This window comes from Branchiostoma floridae, chromosome 7 (genome assembly GCF_000003815.2).
Source record: "Branchiostoma floridae strain S238N-H82 chromosome 7, Bfl_VNyyK, whole genome shotgun sequence".
NCBI classification, from domain to species: Eukaryota; Metazoa; Chordata; class Leptocardii; order Amphioxiformes; family Branchiostomatidae; genus Branchiostoma; species Branchiostoma floridae.
The window spans coordinates 8755814-8777845 of record NC_049985.1 but is presented as its reverse complement, the minus strand read 5'-3'; the positions used below and the strand labels follow the sequence as shown (position 1 = coordinate 8777845).

At 42.2% G+C, this 22032-nt stretch overlaps 3 protein-coding genes across 7 annotated transcripts in view; 1 reads left to right on the top strand and 2 right to left on the bottom strand.

The window, feature by feature from the left end:
* Positions 1-96: 96 nt before the first annotated feature.
* On the bottom strand, positions 97-6290 carry LOC118419721 (leucine-rich repeat-containing protein 4-like). The gene is made up of 2 exons (XM_035826251.1): positions 6107-6290; positions 97-3218 (listed from the first exon to the last, which is right to left on the bottom strand). The coding sequence occupies exon 2, from the start codon at positions 3205-3207 to the stop codon at positions 1306-1308; it is 1902 nt and encodes a 633-aa protein (XP_035682144.1). The 5' UTR covers positions 3208-3218; positions 6107-6290; the 3' UTR covers positions 97-1305.
* A 1776-nt stretch (positions 6291-8066) lies between these two features.
* The window catches only part of LOC118419632 (relaxin receptor 1-like), a 47883-nt gene continuing 33917 nt past the window's right edge, over positions 8067-22032 (top strand). For all 5 annotated transcript variants that reach the window (XM_035826111.1, XM_035826109.1, XM_035826110.1 and 2 more), the window contains exons 1-2: positions 8067-8601; positions 14506-14632. The gene's annotated coding sequence lies outside the window, so the exon portion shown is untranslated. The remainder of the gene's footprint in view (positions 8602-14505; positions 14633-22032) is intronic.
* LOC118419428 (ice-structuring glycoprotein-like) lies at positions 8601-14516 on the bottom strand. The gene is made up of 4 exons (XM_035825795.1): positions 14478-14516; positions 13279-14031; positions 12929-13010; positions 8601-9803 (listed from the first exon to the last, which is right to left on the bottom strand). The coding sequence occupies exons 1-4, from the start codon at positions 14514-14516 to the stop codon at positions 9541-9543; spliced, it is 1137 nt and encodes a 378-aa protein (XP_035681688.1). The 3' UTR covers positions 8601-9540.

The window sequence follows — 22032 nt, the reverse complement described above, 5'->3', positions numbered from 1 at the left end:
TGGTGAAACAGCTAGCACATTACACAGCATACATTCAGAATAAAATGTTGCAGAGTGGACTCATTCCTCAGCTAGCTAACTAACTATTGCACCGCAGTCGTCCCTCAGTAAGACATCATGAGCCACATAGTTCAAGTTTAGAAATTTTATTCAGCCTGCCAAACCGGTTTCATTGCGTACAACTTCTTCAGTGGCTAGAGGCTTAATGACACAAATACATGAAGTTTGCACTGATATGCCTTTCCAGTGCATTTCTCTCTGGTATCTTTCCAGTGCATACATTCAGACCAATGCTGAAGAAAATAATGTAACACGTCTCGCCCTGACTAAGGGCATGCTGGGCCCATTGGAAATCAACTTCTAAAAGTTGAAGGGGTCATCCAGTCATCTAAATATGAAATAGATAAATAGATATATTCCTGTATCATTGACAATTACTACATTCCTCACAGTCAAAATTGAAAAACTTATTTAAGACAGATACAGTTGTCATTGTTATAGGATCATCTGGTGTTTGACCAACGACTTAACAATGTTGAAGCATACATTTACAGACATTGCAGTTTTTAAAGTGAAAACCCTGTAGTAGCCATGTAATGTGATTTGCCGGCGACGCGGCGTGTTTATCAAATACAGCCACAATCACAGTCGTGATTATTCCTATGCACATTTTGACTCATCTTTAAAGCCTACCAAAGAAGTGATCTTTTACAAGAGCAGCTTACTTCATAGTACATAAGCACTGCTTTCCAAATGACACTGAGAGGTTCCACATACAAACGATAACAAAGCAAGTATATTCAATTCAGACAAAATCGTAGTCCATAATCGCAGTCCGTTTCCGTGCAAGGTCGTGTCTTCGGTCCAGGCGACAGATGTTGCATTGTTGGGGATCCTCTTCTTTCCTGTGATGGTTGAAGTCACATGTTTGTTTGTTTGTAATTGTATCTGCGAGAGGGGTGCATTTTTTGGTACTATGTCAATGTCCGGGACTTATTTGGCCAGAACAAGTTTGTATTGGGAAGATATTTGACGTATGCGTAGGTGCTTGTGAAGGAACACAGTGTGTGTACTTCAGTAGAACTGCAGTGAAACCTCCACTTTCTAAATCTTCCACTTTGCACATGTTTTAAGGTCTTGATATTTCTTCCATGTCAGACGCTGGGAAGAATAGGTGCTCGATTGGGTCCACCTTGCAGCTTACTTTGGAATTGAGAGAATTTAGAAAGAGTAAAACTTGACAAGAAGGAACGAATCGAATTCTGTTGAGCTGGCGAAAGGAAGAGTGTGTCGCCCGGGATCCCTTTAGACGTATATGTTCTGAACAGGTGGAGGCCGGTTCCCAATGGTGAGGGCAGGGTAGGGTGCAGGAGGGTTTCCCGTGGTGAGGGCAGGGTACGGTGCCAGTGGCTGGACGTATTGCAGCGGTATGCCTGCAGCATCACAGTAGACATATCTATGCCGATACTGTCGCTTCTTGTGGCACTTGTAGCACTTGATCGCAAAACGGCAATTGACTGTTGCCTTTTTCAGCAAGAAGGTAGCCAGAAATGCGGAGGCGATGTAGATGAATACGATCAACACCTTTCCCCAATCTTCAACAGCTTTTGCAGTGGTTCCTGCCTTCTTGGTGCTCTTGACCGTGGGTTTGCTCATCCTCGCCTTCTGCTGGACAGGTGCCGTGGTGTAGACGGCTGCCATCGTGGTGTGCTGTAGGCTCTGCCCTCCTTCGTTTGTCTCGTGTGGCTTGGTGCTCTTGACCGTGCATTTGCTCATCCTCGCCTTCTGCTGGACATGTACAGGTGTCGTGGTGTAGACGGCTGCCATCGTGGTGTGCTGGCTCTGCCCTCCTTTGCTCGTCTCCTGTGGCTTGGTCAGCGGTAGATCCACGGTGACGGTGTGCTGTAGGCTTTGCCCTTCTTCGCTTGTCTCACGTGGTTTGGTCAGCGGTAGATCCACAGTGACGCTGCCTGGTGTAGACTGCACGATGCACCGGAAACTGCTCTCCATCCAGCACCGGTAGGCTTGCTGACTCAGGCGGAGGGTGGAGGTGGACTTGCCGATGTAGGGTAGGCCGGAGTCGCTCGTAGAGTGTGTCGTTCCTCCTTCAGGAGACTGGGTGGTGGGGATGTCGTGCTCCAAGCTTGTGGTTACAGTGCCGCCACATAGGTGGGGGGACTCTCTTTCTCCAACGGCAACGGCCCTCCCACCCGGATCCAGCCACATGATCTCTGGCTGCTTCTCCCAGAAGACCTCACAGACGAGAGTGGCTCCGTCATTTTGTCGTGATACCTTGGCTGTAGGTGGCGGACATGGCATCTCGTACCTCTCCACGTCGGCGATCTTCCTCCCGGAGAGACTCGGTGGGTAGCTGCACTGCAATCTGCTGTAGACGCGACCCAATGCTCTAGGCCCTACAGACATCAGGTCATCCAGCGCACAGGTGCAACGGTAAGGATTCGCCTCCATGTTGACATGCTGAATCATGTGAATGCCAACGAGCGACTCCGCGGAGATGGACGATAGCCGATTGTGGTGAAGAGTGAGCGCGCGTAGCCTTGGGAGCCGGTCGATCGACTTCCCGGCGATGTGTGAGATGTTGTTGTAGCCCAGGTGCAGAAACATGAGGTTGCTCAGGCCTGCGAAGAACCGCTCTTCCACAGCGCGAAGCCGGTTGTGCAGCAGGTTGAGAAACTCGAGCTTCACCAGTGGCCGAAGGGCATTCTCTTGGATTTCTACGATTTCATTCCAAGACAGGTCGAGCTTTTTCAGCTTCCTGATTCCGCCGAACCAGGTTCCAATGAATTTGATGGCGTTGTTGCTCATGGACAACCCGAGGAGGTTTGGCACGGCCGAAAACGTTCCGCTTTCAGCCGTCAGGATGTGGCCGGGCCCCAGGACCAGGTCGTAGAGCTGGAGCAGGCCAGGCAGCGGCTTCAGCCTACCGCTGCTGTCGGAGTGCCCTGCCACTAGCAGCTTCTTCAGAGTGGCCGGCAGACACCCGAGCTGATTCTCATCGGCATGCCCGGTTGTGTTGCACATTGCGCACGGGATGTCGGTGACATCAGGATGAATATTAATCATACCACGTATCCGACAATGGCCGGTATGCATGACCTCACAAAGGTCAGGGCAAGATGAACCAGCCTTAGCTGGGACAAACGCAACCAACAAGAGGAGAAAATGCGACAGCTTTGTGGCAGCCATTTCAGAGAAACCTGAAAGAGATAGAGGAAAATGGTTTGAATATTTCTGGCTGATACTGACCAGAAGAGTGTAAAAGGGGGATTCAATTTCACGCTAGGGAGAAAATGTGGTGTTCGCGGTGATCTTGAGTTCGCGCATTAGTCGCCCATGCTGTGCAGTAATGAAATCCTGCCAGTCGGAAACAACCATTTCAAAATTAATTTAATACTACACAATAGGATATCCCCCTTAGGCGTCACCAAAATAGGCCTCAATCATATAGACGCCATATGACCCGAGGTGCCCTCATCTAACGTTGGGATGATGCAAGAACTGTTTTTCTCGAGAAATAGCCAACTCGTGCCCATGTGAAACTCCCTAGTTGAAACACACCAGTTAAATACTAGAATCAGCGTAAAAGTCACAACGAGAACATTGTGTCCCACATACGCAGTCTTTATAAGAGGCTGGGCATTTGACATGTGCCGATATCATTAGAATTCACGCCGTATTTTCTTTCTGGAGCTCCTGAAATCTTTCAACAAAAGAAGACAAAATCTTGAACAGCTATACAAAATTCAAGAAGCCCCCTAGATAATAGTAACCTATTCTGAAAGATAAATTATGAGGTAGACAGCCAAGTTGTGTCATCCGTTATCAAACGTCGAGGCTGTTCAAGGGACCGTTCATTTGCAGAAACTAAAGCCGGGTTCACGCGTGCGTATATATTCAAACCCGTATGGAATTCGTAGCCTTCACCAGTCTTCACAGGCCGCGCTGGAAAAATAGGATAAATTGGAGAAATATATAGACCGATAACATGCAAGAGGAGTAAGCCGTCCAAGGAGTATGATTGGCGACCAGCTAACTCACACGTTGGCATGTTTCCTGGCTACATTTGTCCAATTTCAATTTTTTTTCCAGCGACCTGTGGAGCCTGGTAGAGGGCTATGCTTCCATACGGACCCCATACGGACTTGAGTATGTACGCACGTTCGAACCACACACGCGCGTGCCTTTCCTGTCCATGGCGATCACGCTGCGAGCTCACTAAGACCTAAATTTGCGCCCTGTCAAATCCCTGGGTCGCAGAAGGGTGAAACTATCAACACAAAACACACCATCCATGTAAAACTTTTGAATATTAAACGGGGAACTGCTCAATAGGAGGTGCTTACACTGCAGGAGAGAATAAACGTTTGCCTAATTAGTCTGAGCTGGCACGGACACTGGGCTGGTTTAGCTGCTGTATCTTTCCACGAAAAAATCTTTTCGATGATTCAAAATACAAGAAATGAATGAATTCACCACCGATTTTTCGCGAATTGGAGGAAGCCCAACATTATCAATCGCCTGGGTCATATAAGCAGCTTGTCGTATTTGATCCGCATTTCCATGATTGCGAGAATTTGTCAATACTATTTTTTCAAGACGAACAGTTCAGGAATAGAGGAACTAATATGATGTGGTAGAACTAACCAAGTCGTGTCATTGCATGCGTGTGACTGCTTACACAAGAATTCACTAAAGGGTGGGTTAACACACTCGTATATATTCAGGTCCGTATGAAGTCCGTATGGAATTCTTAGCCTCTACAAGGCTCCACAGATCACTGGAAAAATTCTAGAAATTGGACAAATATAGACAGATAACATGCCAGCGGAGTTAGCTGATCGCAAATCAATAATAAACCATACTCCTCTGGCATGTTATGTGTCTATATGTCTCAAATTTTTACTATTTTTCAGCGACCTGTGGGGTCTGGTAGAGGCTAAGAATTCCATACGGATCTCATACGGACTTGAATGTATACGCACGTGTGAATCCGGCCTAACAATATGTGTAAAAGGTAATGACGGCAACACACGGGAAGGATTCTATTGGGTGGCACATGTACCGCACGTATCCACCAGACGGCGTTCGTTGGGCGAGCGTACACTATCAAAATTGGACCTGTGTGACCCTTTATTTCATAGGTGGGATAATGATGCAAGGGACAACAAAACACGCGAAAAGTATAAATTCTTCCTTTATCTCTGAAATTTTCTGAGCGATCTGTGAAACCTTTAGTCGCTGGGCTGGCGAAGCGCGTTCCTGGTCTGTTATGGCGGAGACCAATTTCGTTAAACGCTGAATCTTCTAGATTAAAGTTTCTCTGTAATATGTTTTTATTTCCCTGTAAGTGTACCTGGGCCCTATTGAAAATCAGAATCGGCCACCCAGGTGTCTGAAGATATCAATAAACAATAAACAATAAATAAATAAAACCCTTTAAGCGGATAAAAATAAGTGCGCGGTTTGCGATATACTCGGTATCCATGAGGTTACAACTTGTTTGTCTATACTGGAAAATTTCCCTACGTTTTTACCATCAAGTAGAAAATATTAGGTTAATTTAATTGCTGAAATGTAGGAAGCCGACCGCCCATATACGGTGCTGTCATATTCGGCGTTGCGCAATCGCACAATTTTCATGCAGTAGAATTTCTAATCAGGCTGTGGCAGATCAGAACCGGCACCCAACATACAGTGTTTTCCACAACAGGACAGCGTATTTTGCAGGACACATGTACGATCATTCATCCCAAGAACACCCTAAGTTTCCGTTTGTACGATAACCGCACGACAGTATGTGACCAGGCCCTTTTCACTCAATCTACACTAGTAGTTTTCATTCAAATTTGATATCACACAAATTTTCTACACATTATAATTATAGTGTTGATACATGTGATGTGTAACAAGACCTAGACTTTTCTCTCATCGGTGGATTTCGAAAAAAAAACTACTTCCAGCCTATGTAAACATATTTGACACAATGGCAATAAAAACAAAGTAACAGAAGCACATAAGCCTCCTTGAAGGCCTATAGGTAGAGAAAAACATAGCTATTGTTATAGTAGGTGATCATGAAACTCACCTTGAAGGGACCTTTAGATCATCCCGCAGTGTTTGGCAATGGTTGACTTTTTCAAACTTAACAAAAAACAAGACTGCTCCTACGAACAGTCGCACCGCATCTAATTTTTTCCGACCAGTCTACCTTATGATTATGTTGATAAATAAGATCTGCGCTCAGCGTGGACCAATCAGAACAGAGGTTACTCAGCGCTCAGTTTATTTTTGTCGCCAGGAGAAAACAAATCACCTATAGTTTTTTTTTTAAATATGCCTAAAACGAAAACAAAACGGATAAAATTAGAGTGAATGGACACGGACCATATGCCAGCTCGTCTTTTTTTATTTATTTTTGCAGTACGGTGTATACGTAAGGATGCAATTGACGGCGAATTGTATGTTTACGGATGTGTTCGTATGTCCCATCATATAATGTACATAAGAGAAGCGTTGAATATACACGTTAATGTCTAATTCGTCTGGATCGAGGTAACAAAAATGCGTCGATGCAGGGGATGTAATCTCATTCGGAATCCCTTTGAAGGAGCGTTACTTGCGGGGAGGCATTGACTATTCATGTAACAATGTACCGGCTTATTTGTCTGAACGCGATTGGCAACTTTTCCCTTTTTAATAGAAGAAGAAAGATTAATCAACTCATATTCTATTGCGTTTGTGCGGTGCCCGTGTGTGTGTGTGTGTGTGTGTGTGTGTGTGTGTGTGTGTGTTAGTGTGTGTGTGTGTGTGTTTGTGTTTGTGTGTTAGTGTGTGTGTGTGTGTGTGTGAATATTGCCATAGTGTTGTAAATACGTACTAGAGCTGATTCTCTCCATTAGTCTAGAGCGCCAGAGCCTGAGGGACAAACTGGTTAGATGCATGTTTTTGTTTTGTTTTTGTTTATAGTTGTAATGTTTTGGGGGGTTGAATTTAAAATCAAGCTACTTTGAAAACATGATTCTAAAATCCAGCGAGATTTTGTTACAGCAAGCTGCGGCTTTCGTCTTTTTTGATAGACACTCGAAATGGTTTTCAAATACAATTCAATCTCTACAACTGGATAAAAAACTAGTAGTTTTTCTAGTTAGCTGTACTTGTATAGTATTGTTTCTGCTTGTTCTTTCTAGTGACGCTGAAGAAGAGTGATGGATGTCACTCGAAACGTCCGGAAGTAAATATCCATTTTTTATCCAGTTGTAGAGATTGAATTGTATTTGAATAGTGCTTACCTGGATGTCTAACCTTCATAAACGTACTCGAAATGGTTGTCATCATGGTAAAATGATGTCCCCTTGCGAAATGAGTGGTAAGTGCAGCCTGCACCTGCTACGAAGCACATTGTCCAAGACTAAGGTTACTCACAATCTTGGATGGAGATGATCAATTGATGTAGAAATGTAAGTACCTGTTCAGCGTTGGCTAAGTATACAGACATAACGAGCCTATATATCTTACATTAAAGACAAGGGATACTGTACAGTATATACTGAAAGAATTTTACTGATGATCCATTTTGTACAATTGCCAAGGACATCCCCTGTAGCTACCGACGGTGTTGTCGCTAGGCTCCGCCATGTACTAGTATTCATCCTCAACCGAATACCCTTATAACCTTCTAAGGCTGTTTCCTTGATAGAGTCACTCTTGCTCCGACAACATATATACTGATCAAAATGTGCTCGTGATCTGTGCTTTGGAACAATATTGACGCCACCCTGTATCATTAAGGACTGGAGTAGACATGTTTGAGTTTTCATACAAATCATCATAAGTACGTGTGCGCATGTACTGCCACTTTGCTCTCTAAAATCACTGACATACTATTCCTACCATTAGAGAAACAACACACATAGGTACAATACCTAATTACTGATTATCGTCAAAGCATAACCAATACAACATGGAGTGTCGAATCTAGCTTTAATGGTTTAGGTTCTACAATTCCGTACAGTTTTATATCACAAACATATACAGACACACGTACAGAAACCTCATTCTAAATATGCACAGTGCGTGAATACGTACAAGTCAAAATACTGAGTGAAACATTCCGTTCCGTGACTTTGCTGAACAAAGAACAAAATCATCTTGATGTACACCAGCTTTCTGAACAGCTAACGAATGTTTAGAATATATGACTCATGTCATGCATTGCACGAGCAAAATACATGTAAGAAAAGTCCTCATTTTATATTGGTCATGACGCCGTGACGTTATCGGTTAAGACTTTAGCGCTTCTAAAAGTAGATGACTTCACTTCGTGTCAAATTTAAGCGGAAGATCTGAAAACAAAATTATCCACACCCCCGCTATTATCATAGGTGGTACCGTCCACAAAGTTGAACCGCCATCTTTGAATTGTTTAGTGGGTCACAATGGACAACGTAGGCTGTATTTTCCTCGAGAAAATATTGGGAAAGGATTTGGACTCCATTTCTGGGGTCATGGGGACCAGGGGAGACGTCCAGGAACAACATACAGCGGCTGGTGGACGGGAGCACAGGGAATTAGCGATACCAAGTAAGTCCGACGTTTGGGTTTAGTTTGGCTTGGCTGTTAAATGATCTCCCAGCAGATTCCCTGTGACATAACATAGTTTTCAAGCTAGTCAAGGAGTACTAGTGTAGCCGGCCAGAGCAGGTCAAACGCCTTTCGGTGCTAGTCTGACTCCATTTGGCCGGCTATACTCCTTGGCCAGCATTGAAACTATCTTATGGCACCGTATGATCTGCTTGGATATTACAATGACAGACGTCACGGTCATTATCATTTGAATTCCCCATTGACCATGCTGATGATAACTTTAAGGACCCGGCTGTTACTCGGTGTTATATGGTGTAATATTTCTGGGTCATTAGCACACTCGGTGAATCATCCATCCATCCATCATCAGTCCCGTAGCTCAGGAAGCCGTAGGGGCGGTAAGACTGTTCACAAGTGACTTCCACTTCTGGCGGTCTTCGGCCAGTCTATCAAGTGAATCAAGTGTTTGATATATTGCTCGAAATCACAGTAAAGGGCCTGGTCGACTTGAGACGGAAACTAGAATAATTGAATAAAGATGAAGACAATCTCTCTGATCATGACAAAAAGCAGTGGTTGGACATTGTATAACATTTTTGTCTGTATTCTAGCATCATCGTGCAAAACATGAGAAGACACAGACACAGTGTTGCTACATGTCTTGACCATTAAGCTGTGCATTAATAAGATAGAACACATTCTATGGCTTCTGTGAATGCTTTTATCAGGTGACACGACCACTCATTTTACTTTGGGGACTACTTTTATAACGCTGCAAGCAACAGCGACACCTAGCTGCAGTGTGAAGAAGAACACGTCATTATTGCAATATGAAGTATACCGACGGTCACGCTCTTTTAAGTATGCGGGGTCATAAATTAAGAACTCTTAGTCACGTTCTGTGTCACATTTTGCAATACGTCGGTAAAGATCGTATTACTCCATGGGCTGATAGAACGTGAACCCCTCACGATTCACGACTGAGGTTGGGCAGGTACGGCCGTCCGTTCCGTTCAGCTCACAGCTTCCTGTGTCCTCCTCGTAGTTCACGGAGCAACAGTTGGCGTCATTCAGGCACTCTGCGCAGCAATCCATTCTGCTTTTGGTTTGGATGACCCTGATGAGATGATTGACAAGGGCGCGGTCTGCCTCAGCACGCCACGTTGCAGTGCGGAGTGCTGGTGTACGTTGTAACAATCCTACATGCAAAACAAATTATAATTTTTACAAATTTCTTGTTTCATTTCTTATGGTTTCTCTTGCTTGCTTCATCTTCAATAATCTCCAAACTATCTTTAGTACACTATGAATGAAACAGAGGCGCCCTGTCCTATATAGACCGGAGCTAAAGCTACTTCTTGAAACCACGGCGCGGTGGGAAAAATCTTGACTAAGACCAACAGGATTTTCTGCTGTCTTCGTCGTACTTTTGTGGTACTTTTTACGCACCTTCATCTTTATTGATTAGTGGCGCTGGCCCTGGCGCACATGGCATTCACATGCCAATTGCAAATTGCGGACACACACGACTACAAGCAGACAAACACATCAACTGATTACAATATTTCTCTTTTCACGGAGGTAACAAAATGCCGAAAAAATACTAGTACCCAAACTTGCTGTATGTTGAAAATGCATTGGGAATTTTTTTTTAATTTGTTTTTTATTAAATAATATGCAAACAAGAGTTCGTAGACCTCAGGCCTGCATGAAATGTATTGGGTTTCTGTAGACCTATTGTGTATTTTTGCCTTTGTCTGTGGTACGTGGTTGGAAAAATGAGCTTTTTACCGTGTTGGTTGTGCACCATGCAAAAGTCTGAAATTGCATTTTCTGAATTTGTAAGTTTGGACATGGATGAACATTACTTATTTTGGATTTCTTAAGTATGTAACCAACCACAGTACTTTGAAGTTGTTGAGACGCTACCTTTTTTTGTCTCAGATGGCCCATGTACATGTAGTTACTCTGTCACATGATATACTAATATCTTCCTATTTCAATGTACTGACCTAATGCAGCTGCTAAGTCTCCTTGGTTTGTGTTCTTCCAATGATATTCATTAAAGATTTATTTCTGGGGTGTTATTCACTTGACATCGGAATGTTACTCGCATAATTTGACCAATGATACTTTTATCTGTAGTTCCATAGACATTAGACAACATGAATAGTGGTAGCCCCCATGCAGCAGCAACAGTTAGTCCCCAGGGTGGTATGATATTTTCATTCAATCCATCCAACCCAAACCTAAATCTCCTGTAGTATCTAAGCCAAATTTAACAGCATAATTTGCTATGAAAAATGTCCTTGTCAATCCCATTTATAGATGGCAAGCTGCTGGCAATGGAAGCTTTGAAAACTTCAGAAGCTGTTGTAGTCAGAGCAAACACCCAGCAAACATCCCCCCAAACCAATGAGCAGTTGCTTAGAAGGGGAATTTCATCATATATTTGCCGCGACAAAATGCAACAAACGATACTGAATTTAAAACAGAACAAAGCTAAGCCTCCACCACTTAACCCTGCCTGTACCATAGATTAAGCAGGCCCAAAAACCAAGCGAATATGACTAGCCCAAAACAACAAATTACCTGTATACAGTATGGAAATGGCATTACGAAAGAAACAAAAAGAAACACAGGACAAATCATACACATACCTTTCTCTTATGCCCACACTCTATACAGTTCTCCTCCACATTAGAAAATTGCATCTTCTTCTGTTTAAGTTCATGTTCAACCATGATTGCCAACAGGGTAAAGGAACTTGTACCGGAACTTAAAACTCAGTACTATACAGCTCTAGAAACACCACAAAGAGTAATAAGCAAACTTCAATTATACCTGACCAACAGATATATAATCTTGTACACTCCCGTCATCTGGCAAACTGTCAGTGCCACTAAGTAACCTGATACATTGAAGGTCAGGCCAGATGATGGTTCTACACCCAACCATAATCTGTTTTTAAAACCAAGCAGATATTGGGAGGATGCCCCAACCACACTAAAACAGGGTCAACCTATACAGTATCAAGTTCAAGCACTAGGAGGCCCAAAATCAAACCTGACCACCAGGACACCACAAACAACTCACGTACCAAATGGCAACACAATGGCACCTTGCGTTCCGGAGATACAGCGCACGCCCCGTGCCCGCACAAAAGGTAACCTAAAATGTCAAGTTCAAGCACCAAGGGCGCCAAAATCAAAATTGAGCATTATTCAGCCACCGCCGACACATGTGCCAAATATCATCGCGCCAGCACCAGCCGTTCAGAAGATATAACTCCGGAAACACCCCTCCCGGACACAAAATTCGACCTGCCGGGTCAAGTTCAAACGCGACAAGGCCCAAAGTCAATCCTAGGCAACAGGCAACAACCCCCCACCCATGCACCAAAAATCGTCGCAATCGCGCGTATCGTTCCGGACACACAGCGCCAAAAGTGCCCCAAAAACACAAAAAATGCCACCTTCAATGTCAAGGTCAAGCGCCAGGAGGCCCAAAATCACACCCTGAGTGTCAGGCTACCACCCCCAACCCACGTACCAAAAATCGTCGTGCTCGCACCATCCGTTCACGAGATACAGCGCCCTACATCCCCGGCTACCGAAAAGTTCCCACCAGCATCAAAACCATACCTGCATACATGCAGGTAATAACGCACACATTGGTGCCGCACTCAAGCTAAAGCTTATGTTCACGGCACCACTAACAAAAGACAATGAACTGAAAAGTAAAACACAAATATACGGGAATCGTCAGATTACAACAGAGGTGAAATAAATGAATAAATAATGCAAACATGTATATAACCAATATTGAACAATACTGCATTGAAACTATAGCAACAGAAAACACTTAACACTTATACAAAACGTTTAGATTCCATTAAGTACGTCTGGGTCACATACATCACCCCAGCATTTTCAGCAGCGGAGAGGAGAGGTGAACCCCTAATCAGTAAATGTATAAGAGCTGTTTCCGACAAGGCATCTATAAAATATTCAAATTTTTTAGTCTGTCAAATAAAAGTAAACGTTGATTAATAAAGTTTGTGCAGTGCAACAGGAAATGAGAAATGCTTTCGCATCGGCACCCACACTGTACATGAACGATTATCAACTAAGTTACGCACAGATAAACTATGATTTAGGCTGGGAAATTATATCACTACTAGTCTACTGTGTTCTAGATCTGCTGCTGCAGTGGTCTGTACACTGCAGCTGCAAACAGTCTTTGAATTACTGCTTGCTATCTTGCTTCAAGCACCGAGGCACTTCCAACATACACCACACTGACCTGGTTCTACACCACTTACCTTTAGAACACGCTGCAGACAGACCCTTGTAGCCTCCATGGTTTGCTTGCACACTACTGTCACCACAGTTTAGGGCTTCAGCCTGTTCAGAAAAGATTTCTTAAGTGACTTATGTGTACACAAATTATTCTTTCGTTTAGCAAAAACGCAATGTAATTTTAGCAACATTACGTCATATGTTTGCCTATACAAACGTAACGTGATTGCATTTATTTTCATCTATCCAGAATAAGTTCCCTACGTATTTGGACTGTATATTAAATCCAATCATCTCGATAAATAGTCAACAACTGCTGCACCGGTCCCGCCTTTGCCGCCAAATAGAAAAGAAAGAAGAAAAAACAAAGAACCTCGGTAGCTTGAGCTGGTACAATAACATCAGCAGCTGTTGGTGCTGCTGTTGCTTGGGCAGGTGCGGCAGTTGGGACAACAGCTGTTGGTGCTGCTGTTGCTTGGGCAGATGCGGTAGCTGGGACAACAGCTGCTGGTGCTGCTGGTGCTGCTGGTGCTGCTGGTGCTGCTGGTGCTGTTGGTGCTGCTGGTGCTTGGGCAGGTGCGGCAGTTGGGACAACAGCTGCTGGTGCTGCTGGTGTTGCTGGTGCTGCTGGTGTTGCTGGTGCTGCTGGTGTTGCTGGTGCTGCTGGTGTTGCTGGTGCTGCTGGTGCTTGGGCAGGTGCGGCAGTTGGGACAACAGCTGCTGGTGCTGCTGGTGTTGCTGGTGCTGCTGGTGTTGCTGGTGCTGCTGGTGTTGCTGGTGCTGCTGGTGTTGCTGGTGCTGCTGGTGCTTGGGCAGGTGCGGCAGTTGGGACAGCAGCTGTTGGTGCTACTGTTGCTTGGGCATTGGCGATAGTTGGAGTAGCCGTTGATGGCGGTACTGCAGTGCTCTGACTACCTTCGGGGACATTGTTATCAGTTGTCCCTCCTTCCCCGTGTACGAGTTGGTCGTTGAAGTAGATGGATGTCAACTCAGGCTTTCTTCCCTGGTACTCAGCGGTGAACGTGATCTCATAGTTCCCAGCCGGCAGATCGCGATTGTCAGATTTGTTCGAAAGATAATAAATGTCACGGTTACTATTGATACTCGTGATTTCAGCCCGCCAGGTCTAATCGGAATAAAAAAAATACATAATGAATGAACTTCATTGCACAGCCATCGTACCACCATCCTACGATGCGCGCTAGTTAGCAACAATACTACTCGACAAATCTATAATACACGAACTACGAAACAAGATAATGTAACACCGCTCTGATAAAGACGGCCATCGTAATACATCGTTCATTGCAAAAGTACTAAATACTTGAAGTAGGATTCTCAAAGGTCCACGGTGTATGCATACACGCGTGTGTGTGTAATACATTGTTAATTTCAAAAGTACTAAATACTTAAAGTAGGATTTCTGAAAGGTCCACGGTGTATGCATGTGTGTCTGTGTGTGTGTCTGTTTGAGTGTGTGTGTGTGTGTGTGTGTGTGTGTGTGTTTGTGTGTCTTTCGATGCTTTTCGTGACAATAGCTTCAATAACATATGTGTTGTGATGCTTTTTTACCTCGATGCTGTTGACTCTTTTGTCGAAGTTGAGCGTCATGGTCCAGCCATCGCTGACCCCGTACGGGAGGCTAAGAAAGATCCTGGAGCTGAGGTGCCTTGGCCATTCAGCCATCACGGCATACTGGGCAGTTATCGAGGACGCTTGTACTTGTGGTAAGTGTCCTTAGAATTATTGATATAATACAATATACTGAAATGCATGACATAAAGGACTCTGACACAGTCTTTAACTGTAATTTGAAAAACAATACGTTACGTCGGAATTGACTGCGGGCACTAGGTCGAAGACGAGGTCCTCCGACAAACAAATTCTAATGTGTAGAAATTATTTGCTGAAAAACAAAACGTTTTAACTCTTTTAATTCAGATCAATGAATTTCTGGCTTGAATAGTATTATCTCCTGACTAGCCTACACCGACTTGTTTTTGATTGTTAAAACTGTCCACAAATCGGACAACCTCTTTTTGATAAGCTGTCATTTTCAGACGTGTTCCACAATGATCAACAACAAAGACCATTCTATCTTCTTTTTAATAATGCAAGGCCTCCTTATAGTCCGAAGAGCATGCATAATCTATGGGCACTAGTATTGAGATAGATATGAAAAGGCACAGGCAGTATTCATCAGAAGCATTCAATGATAAGAACCCGAGCCCAGCCAGGTATTTCACTTTTGTTATCAACAGGGACTGTTAGGATGAACACCAATCATCACCTGCATATTCATGCCCACAGGGCTAAATGCACCGTTGAACTAGTTTTTTAAAATATATTTTGTCTATTTGTATTGTCTTGAATAGCCATATGCGCTCATTTCTATACACGTCGGTACAATCAATATGTACAGTCAAACCTGTATTAGGGGCCACCTCTACAGTGGGGCCACCTGTCCATAGTGGCCACTTTTTGTCGGTCCCTTGGGTATTTTATCTACAAGTTGCCACCTCTATACAGAGGCCACCTGTCTATAGTGGCCACATTTGTCCGGTCCCTTGAGTGGACGCTGTAGACAGGTTTGACTGTAGTCACCAAATGTGCACATTCTGTATTTCAGGGGGATGTGGTTCTGTTTGTCGCATGTGTCTTTCCGTTATGTTTCAAAATATTTTGCTTGATCCTCAAAATCTCTTGTGTTTCCGGTGCTATTCTACGAAAAACTTACACTGTTCATGCATGGTTAATTTATATTATCCATCCATCAAGGTATTTTCAGTATATTCTTGTTTTTCGGAAACTCTTCTTCTTACTACATGAAATTGAAATTGAGTCATAAGTTAGCCCTTGACAATAGCTACCTGCTACCTTGGCTGTACACGTATCTGTGTCTTGGGCAAACCAATAGATAAATGAACTAATGAATACCTATCGAACCAGCAGTATTAGCATAACATAAAAGTTTTCAGACACTAGAACTCAGCGTCAGCGTGTCATTGATTTACTGAAGTTCTTCCACGTAGAGAATATGATTCAATTTAGACAACTTTGTTTTACATTCACATTTAAAGATAGTGGCTACAAAGACATTTTTAAGAACAATATTTGATATAAAAAATTCTTAGCAAGAATAAGCGTTGATATCACAATAAAAAACTATTTATTTCATACGTTTCCAGTTTAAGCAGTCTCTATGGGTCTATATCATATGAAAGGCCAATAACATTTCGATCTTGATGTCTTCTTAAAAGTGTCCAAAAATCCCATCGTTCATTCTGAAGGAAAATATGCCATACAAAATGACTTTCCTTATCAAAATAGAATCATTACAAACTTACCTGTGTGATATGAGAAGTGTAGTAAGTAGGCGAGAAAAACCCTTGCGGAAAACATCGTGTGTTCCGTTGTGCCACGATGAGGGGTATATCAACAAGATACTACTGACTACTATATATGAAGACCATCCCCGGATTCTTCCATTTGACGTGGATCATATTATTATACACTGGCATTGCGGTTTTGTAAAAGTTGGATTATACCGTTTCGGAAGCATATACCAGTAGGAAACCTAAGAACGTGCACCTTTATCTATTATCTTTTTTTTGGTCTACTTTCAAACAAAAAGAATAATAAAAAAGGATCAGTGCCCCCCAATTGGAATCGTCCACTTCGTTTGTGTCTTTTTTTTTGTGACCCACTAAATTCACATATAGAATTACACACGAAATTTAGTAGGTCAGGATAGATGAATTGGTCTTTACTAGAAGATTATGGGTTTCTTCATAATTCCTATAACGACATTTTGTTGACTGCTTACCCTTACATACCACCCGGCATGGTTTGAAAAAAAAATCATAAAATATTCATATACCGACATTTCGCAGGACACAAGCCACGGCTCTCTTATGGAATCGTTAAATTCACAAGTTCCGCACTTATTGTTGCAAATAGGTTTTGAGAGATTTCCATCATATTTTACTAGACAAAAATGAGATAATCTTGCTTTTCACCATGTAAGATCCTGTCTTTTTGAACTGGCGACAGTCGGTCTGCTGGAATGTTGGCAGGTACATTCCTGCTGATTGGGTACATTTGTACGAAGATTTATTAGTCACGTATCTACCTGATGAAACTATTCATGGACGCTTCACAAACAGTTACTGTGGTGCTAACTGTCCAAATCTCATGGAATCAAAAAAAGTAAAAGTATCACAGTTATCGTGTAGTGCTGTTTACGTCCAGATCATGGTTAAAGAAATAAAGTACTTGTGTTGAAGTAATTGTTATTCATTGGTGTGTAATATCGTTAACAAAGTTTGTAGCTTTTCTGTATGTAATACTGAGTTGTTTTTCTGTTTAGATGTTGTAATATATGGCTCACGGTGGAAGGTCATCGACAATCCACAAGACCACTGACCTCTCGTGAAGCCATGTTTTATATGATATCTCCATGAAATATGCTAGAATCTGTATTAGATACAATAAATTGTCAGTGCTACATCATATAACGTTATCTCGGCACACACTGACGCCGGTGAGACACGCTTGGTCACGTCTACGTGACATGAAATGTGGAATTCACACGGTAAAATCACCCTGATAACAGTCCCTTCCGTATGACTCATACATCAGTCGCTACAGGTCAAAACAGGTTAAACAGTGGCCACAGAGATGTGAAGCCGTCCGAACGAAGCAAACGACCAGAGGTGTTCTGCGGCAACTCTCGGGTCATCCTCGGGGAATAGCAAGTAAAAGCGGAATGATTGACTGACAGCCCCGGTGTCGAGCCCGCTGTCTGTCGTGAATCAGAATGAGAGGTGATCAAAAGAAAGTTGGAATTGCTTTTCCTAAAGTCGGCACGACTCAAAGTGCAACTCAATCTTGGAGCCCATTGCCCTGGTGCTACAAGCACTTGGCGTTTTTTTAATAACTATCTTCAGTTGTTGGACCAGCTAATCTTGAACTGAAGCTACCTAGCAGCCTAGAACGAGGAAGACGTGCAGATGGCTACAGGCAATTAAGGTAGAGAAGTTGAGCAGTGATGCATCCATTCCTTTCACTTAACGCCCCGGCACACACGGGTAATGATGAACAAGTGTCTCTGTAGCAGTCGTAACCGGACATTCACACCATACAGGCATGTGGATACTGGAGATTGTGGAAGCTAACAAACCAGATCCAAGGGACCCATACATTCGATTATGAAACTACTTGTTTTGCATTTTCCTATGACCAACAGTACTTACTTACATGGTTCATGAAAGTGAAGCCATGAATAGTCATCAAGTTAATATAAAGAGATTTCATTTCCCAATAATCATGCAGACTTTATTGCAATTTGCGTAATTATCTGTCTTTACATGTAGCTGTCGTAACACAGTCATGCAAACGTCATGATTATGAATGTTCATAATGTAGCATACGTGATATGGGTAATATCGCATTATTTTTTACATCCACATCGTTTAGCATATCAATGTACAGGCACCTTGATTTGAAAACTATGTCTGACCCAGTCTTAACTCAACTTTTACTCAGGGGTTTACCCACTTTACCAACAGAAACAAACTCCAGACTAACCGTTTTCAAACTGATTGAACATTTTGCTTTAAGTCTTGTATGTATAGTTATTTGTTGGATCCGTCACCCCACTGCTGTACTTCCGTTTTATTTGATCTCACATTGTTTTGTCCTTTGTTTATTTTGTTTTCAAATGTCCTAGTGGTAATGTTAATATTAGCTTTGCTAGAGTGCATTTACCACTGTGTCTTGTCTTATATGTATACCAATAAAAAAAAATGTACAGGCATGGCGTAAGCTCATTTTTATTTATTTATTTGTTTCGCACTTTAAAAACAACAACAATAAGTACATATAAGTGAACTAGAGTTCGGCGACCTCATACCTCCATGAATATTTAAAGCTTTTGTTAATTTCATGCAAATGACTTAACATTAACATGATTTATGCATGGTGTTGTTCATCATTGAATAACGTACAGTACACATGTCACAAGTAAAATTCCCAATTCAGATCATCAATCATTAAGTTATTTGCAATTTTTGCATAAATTATGCAAATAAGTTCCTCATTTGCATATTTGATATCTGCATATGTTCCACCGATTATAATTAACAAGTATCGAAGTCCAGTTATTGCAAATAATGGAATTATACAATTTCCTCACTAATTATGCAAATTAATTCCTCATTTGCATAAAATGCATATCATTATGAACATCTTTGCCCAAGCTACCTGCACTAAAATGCAGGCAATCCGTCGTTCCTTTCTACAGTTATCCTCTTTGGAGTGTCTTGACAAAAACACCCCTGCAGTTCCACAATTAAATGTTAGGGGACTGAAACTTGCCCCACTTTGTCATGACGTTAAAAGCTATCTACCACCCAAATGTCACGACCATATCACATCTGAGACGAGAGATACATTGAAAAAACTGCTATGATAGAATATTCTCATTAATTATGCAAATGTACTCCTATTTTGCATAATTAGTATTTTATCTTGTACAGCATTGTCTAAGGTACCTACATACCAAAAATCATGAAAATCCGTTGTTCCCTTCTTGAGTTATCGTCTTCAGAAGTTTTTGACAAAAAAGCCCCTGCTATCCCAAAACTAGACGCTAGGGGGCCCAAACTTATGTCATTTCTTTCTGAGCACAAGAGCTATCTAATGCTCAAAAATTGTGGCCATAGCATGTTCAGAACACCAAGATAGCAAAACCGGAAGTTGCGCTGCAGTACCAAGGGGAGCTGCTAGGGGGCCCTAAATCTAATCATTTCCAGCTTTGATCACACCCTACCAACACACCAAGTATCAAACCAATCCACCCAGCCGTTCTTGAGTTATCTTGTTTACACACACACACACAGACACACAGACAAACGCGGGGTAAAATATAACCTCCATGACATTTCATGGAGGTAATTATGAAACATGAATAGTGCAAGGGAGGGTAAAAGCATAGAGCTTATAAGAAGGCCTGTATTATCGTATTACAATGCAACCTAACCTAAATAAGTATGGATAATAATAAACAAAAATAATGGAATGAAAAACATATTACACAAAATAATTAAATGTAACTTAGGAAATAATAAATGCATATAAGTATGAATTGAAAGTTAACGTTACCAGAAGTATACAAGGATGCATACAAATTATAGAAAAGAAATCAGTATGGATAATGCATGACGGAACCAATAGAATGAAAATTCAATGCACTGAATAATAAATGGATATAGAGAAATTGAAAATTACCAGAAGGAAACAAGGAAGTGTAAGACGTACTCAGACGTGGTGGTACGTATGTAGGCTATGCACTAGCCATTGCTGACTATAACAATTTTGAACTGAAAAGAACAATGTAAGCTAGTTCACGATCAAATTTACGTACGCATATGCAGCGAGATGCATTGTGGGTAGCAGATAAAGGATAATGCATGTAACGTTATGTCAAAGATGTCTGTGCATGTACGTATAAACTCGACTAGACAAGAACTGTTTATAAATTAGGGGCCTTCACCTTTTACCTTTCACCGCAATGAAGTGTTGCATTTTACTGCGTATGCGCAGATGGAACCACGAAACTCTTTATAGTTACAAAATTGAGAAGCCTAAGCATGGCGCACCAGAAGTAGACAGCTTGTCTGCCCATCAGACGTCAACGACGAGAGACGCCATCATATCTCGGTCGAGAAACTATGTTTCAACGAAGCTAACCTCTCGCTCAGTTTCAGAAGTCGTTCAAATTCACACCTGTACGTAGAGCTATTGATAATAGAGACAGATATGTAAACTCCACACAGTGACATTGGAGTAATGGTAGAACATTAGATTTCAGCTGTATTTCACGTTAGTCTCACAAAAGCTGTCAGTAATTTTTGCCCTGTAGTCAGATCTTAGGCTTACAGATAATTGTAGATTCAGGCTGAATTACTGGCTTCCCACAGAAATGCAATTTTTATCATCCTCTATTGGTTTATAATATCATATTTTACGAAGATTTACAGTCTTCAGTTATCATTACAGAGTCTGTTTAGGTGTGGTATCAACAATCGTTGATAGATAGCCTCCTTAGCGTCATCTATAAGTGTTATTTTCTTATGACATATTTTCCTAGGCAACAGACACTGAGTGCAATATAGTTCTGCAGGTTATCAGAACAAACCCAGACTCGCAGGGCCTGCTAATAAAGTGGGTGATTGATAGACGTACGTGTTTGTAGGTTGCCGTAGGATGTTTTCTGGCAACACAAGTGAAATGACGCACATTCAGACTGACTGACGTGCGGTGGGAATAATGGGATTTAATTAGAGGGCCCTGAAAGCTGTGAATACACAAGAGCTGTTTCAATAACCTTTTATTGGCTACATTCTCACCTACAAAACCCAGTACACGCAAAATGAAAAGAGCACCAAGATAGAGGTGTCAGCTTATAATCCTGCAAATACAAAAAAAAATGCTTTGGGGGGGGGGGGGGGCTTCAATACCTGTCCACATACAGTACTCCCTTCAAAAGTGAACAGAACCTTTTATCCAGGTAACAAAAACAGTTCCATTTTCCAGTTCCTCTCCTTTCCAATGATGCCCGGTCAATAGAGTTCGTATAGCGCTGGTAATAATTATTCTATTATGTGCTGTAATAACGTTCGCGATCAGTAATCTCGTTTGTCGCCTGTCACATTATGTACAGCCTCTCTCTAACCGCACTTGTGTCAAGCTTGCGTCACTGTGGGGTTCGTTCACTTCATCACTTATTTTCTCAATTTTTTTTGATATTCAGATATTGGATATACGTAGAAGTATCACTTAGAATGCAACAAATTACACAAGAAGTAAGAAATTTCGTTCTTTATCTCTGAAATTGGCGGAGTATATTTCGAACCCCGCAGTGACGCAAGCTTGACGCAAGTGCAGTGAGAGCGCATCTTTAGGACCTTGACCCATTTTGTGACACCCGTACTCTAACAATAATCATTCACTTACAATATGGTGGCTTCGTTTCATCATTGTCTATCTTTTGCTGTTGTGTGGAATTATAGTTGCCATATATGCAAATGATGTTAACATTTTGTTTACCTACACGTTATGTGGA

Excerpts from the sequence above, each read along its gene's own strand:
- LOC118419721 (XM_035826251.1), bottom strand. The coding sequence starts at position 3,207 with ATGGCTGCCACAAAGCTGTCGCATTTTCTCCTCTTGTTGGTTGCGTTT.
- LOC118419428 (XM_035825795.1), bottom strand. The coding sequence starts at position 14,516 with ATGACGCTCAACTTCGACAAAAGAGTCAACAGCATCGAG. Across the intron at positions 14,032-14,477 it reads AAAGAGTCAACAGCATCGAG|ACCTGGCGGGCTGAAATCAC; the intron begins GTAAAAAAGCAT and ends TATTCCGATTAG. Across the intron at positions 13,011-13,278 it reads TACCAGCTCAAGCTACCGAG|GCTGAAGCCCTAAACTGTGG; the intron begins GTTCTTTGTTTT and ends TTTTCTGAACAG.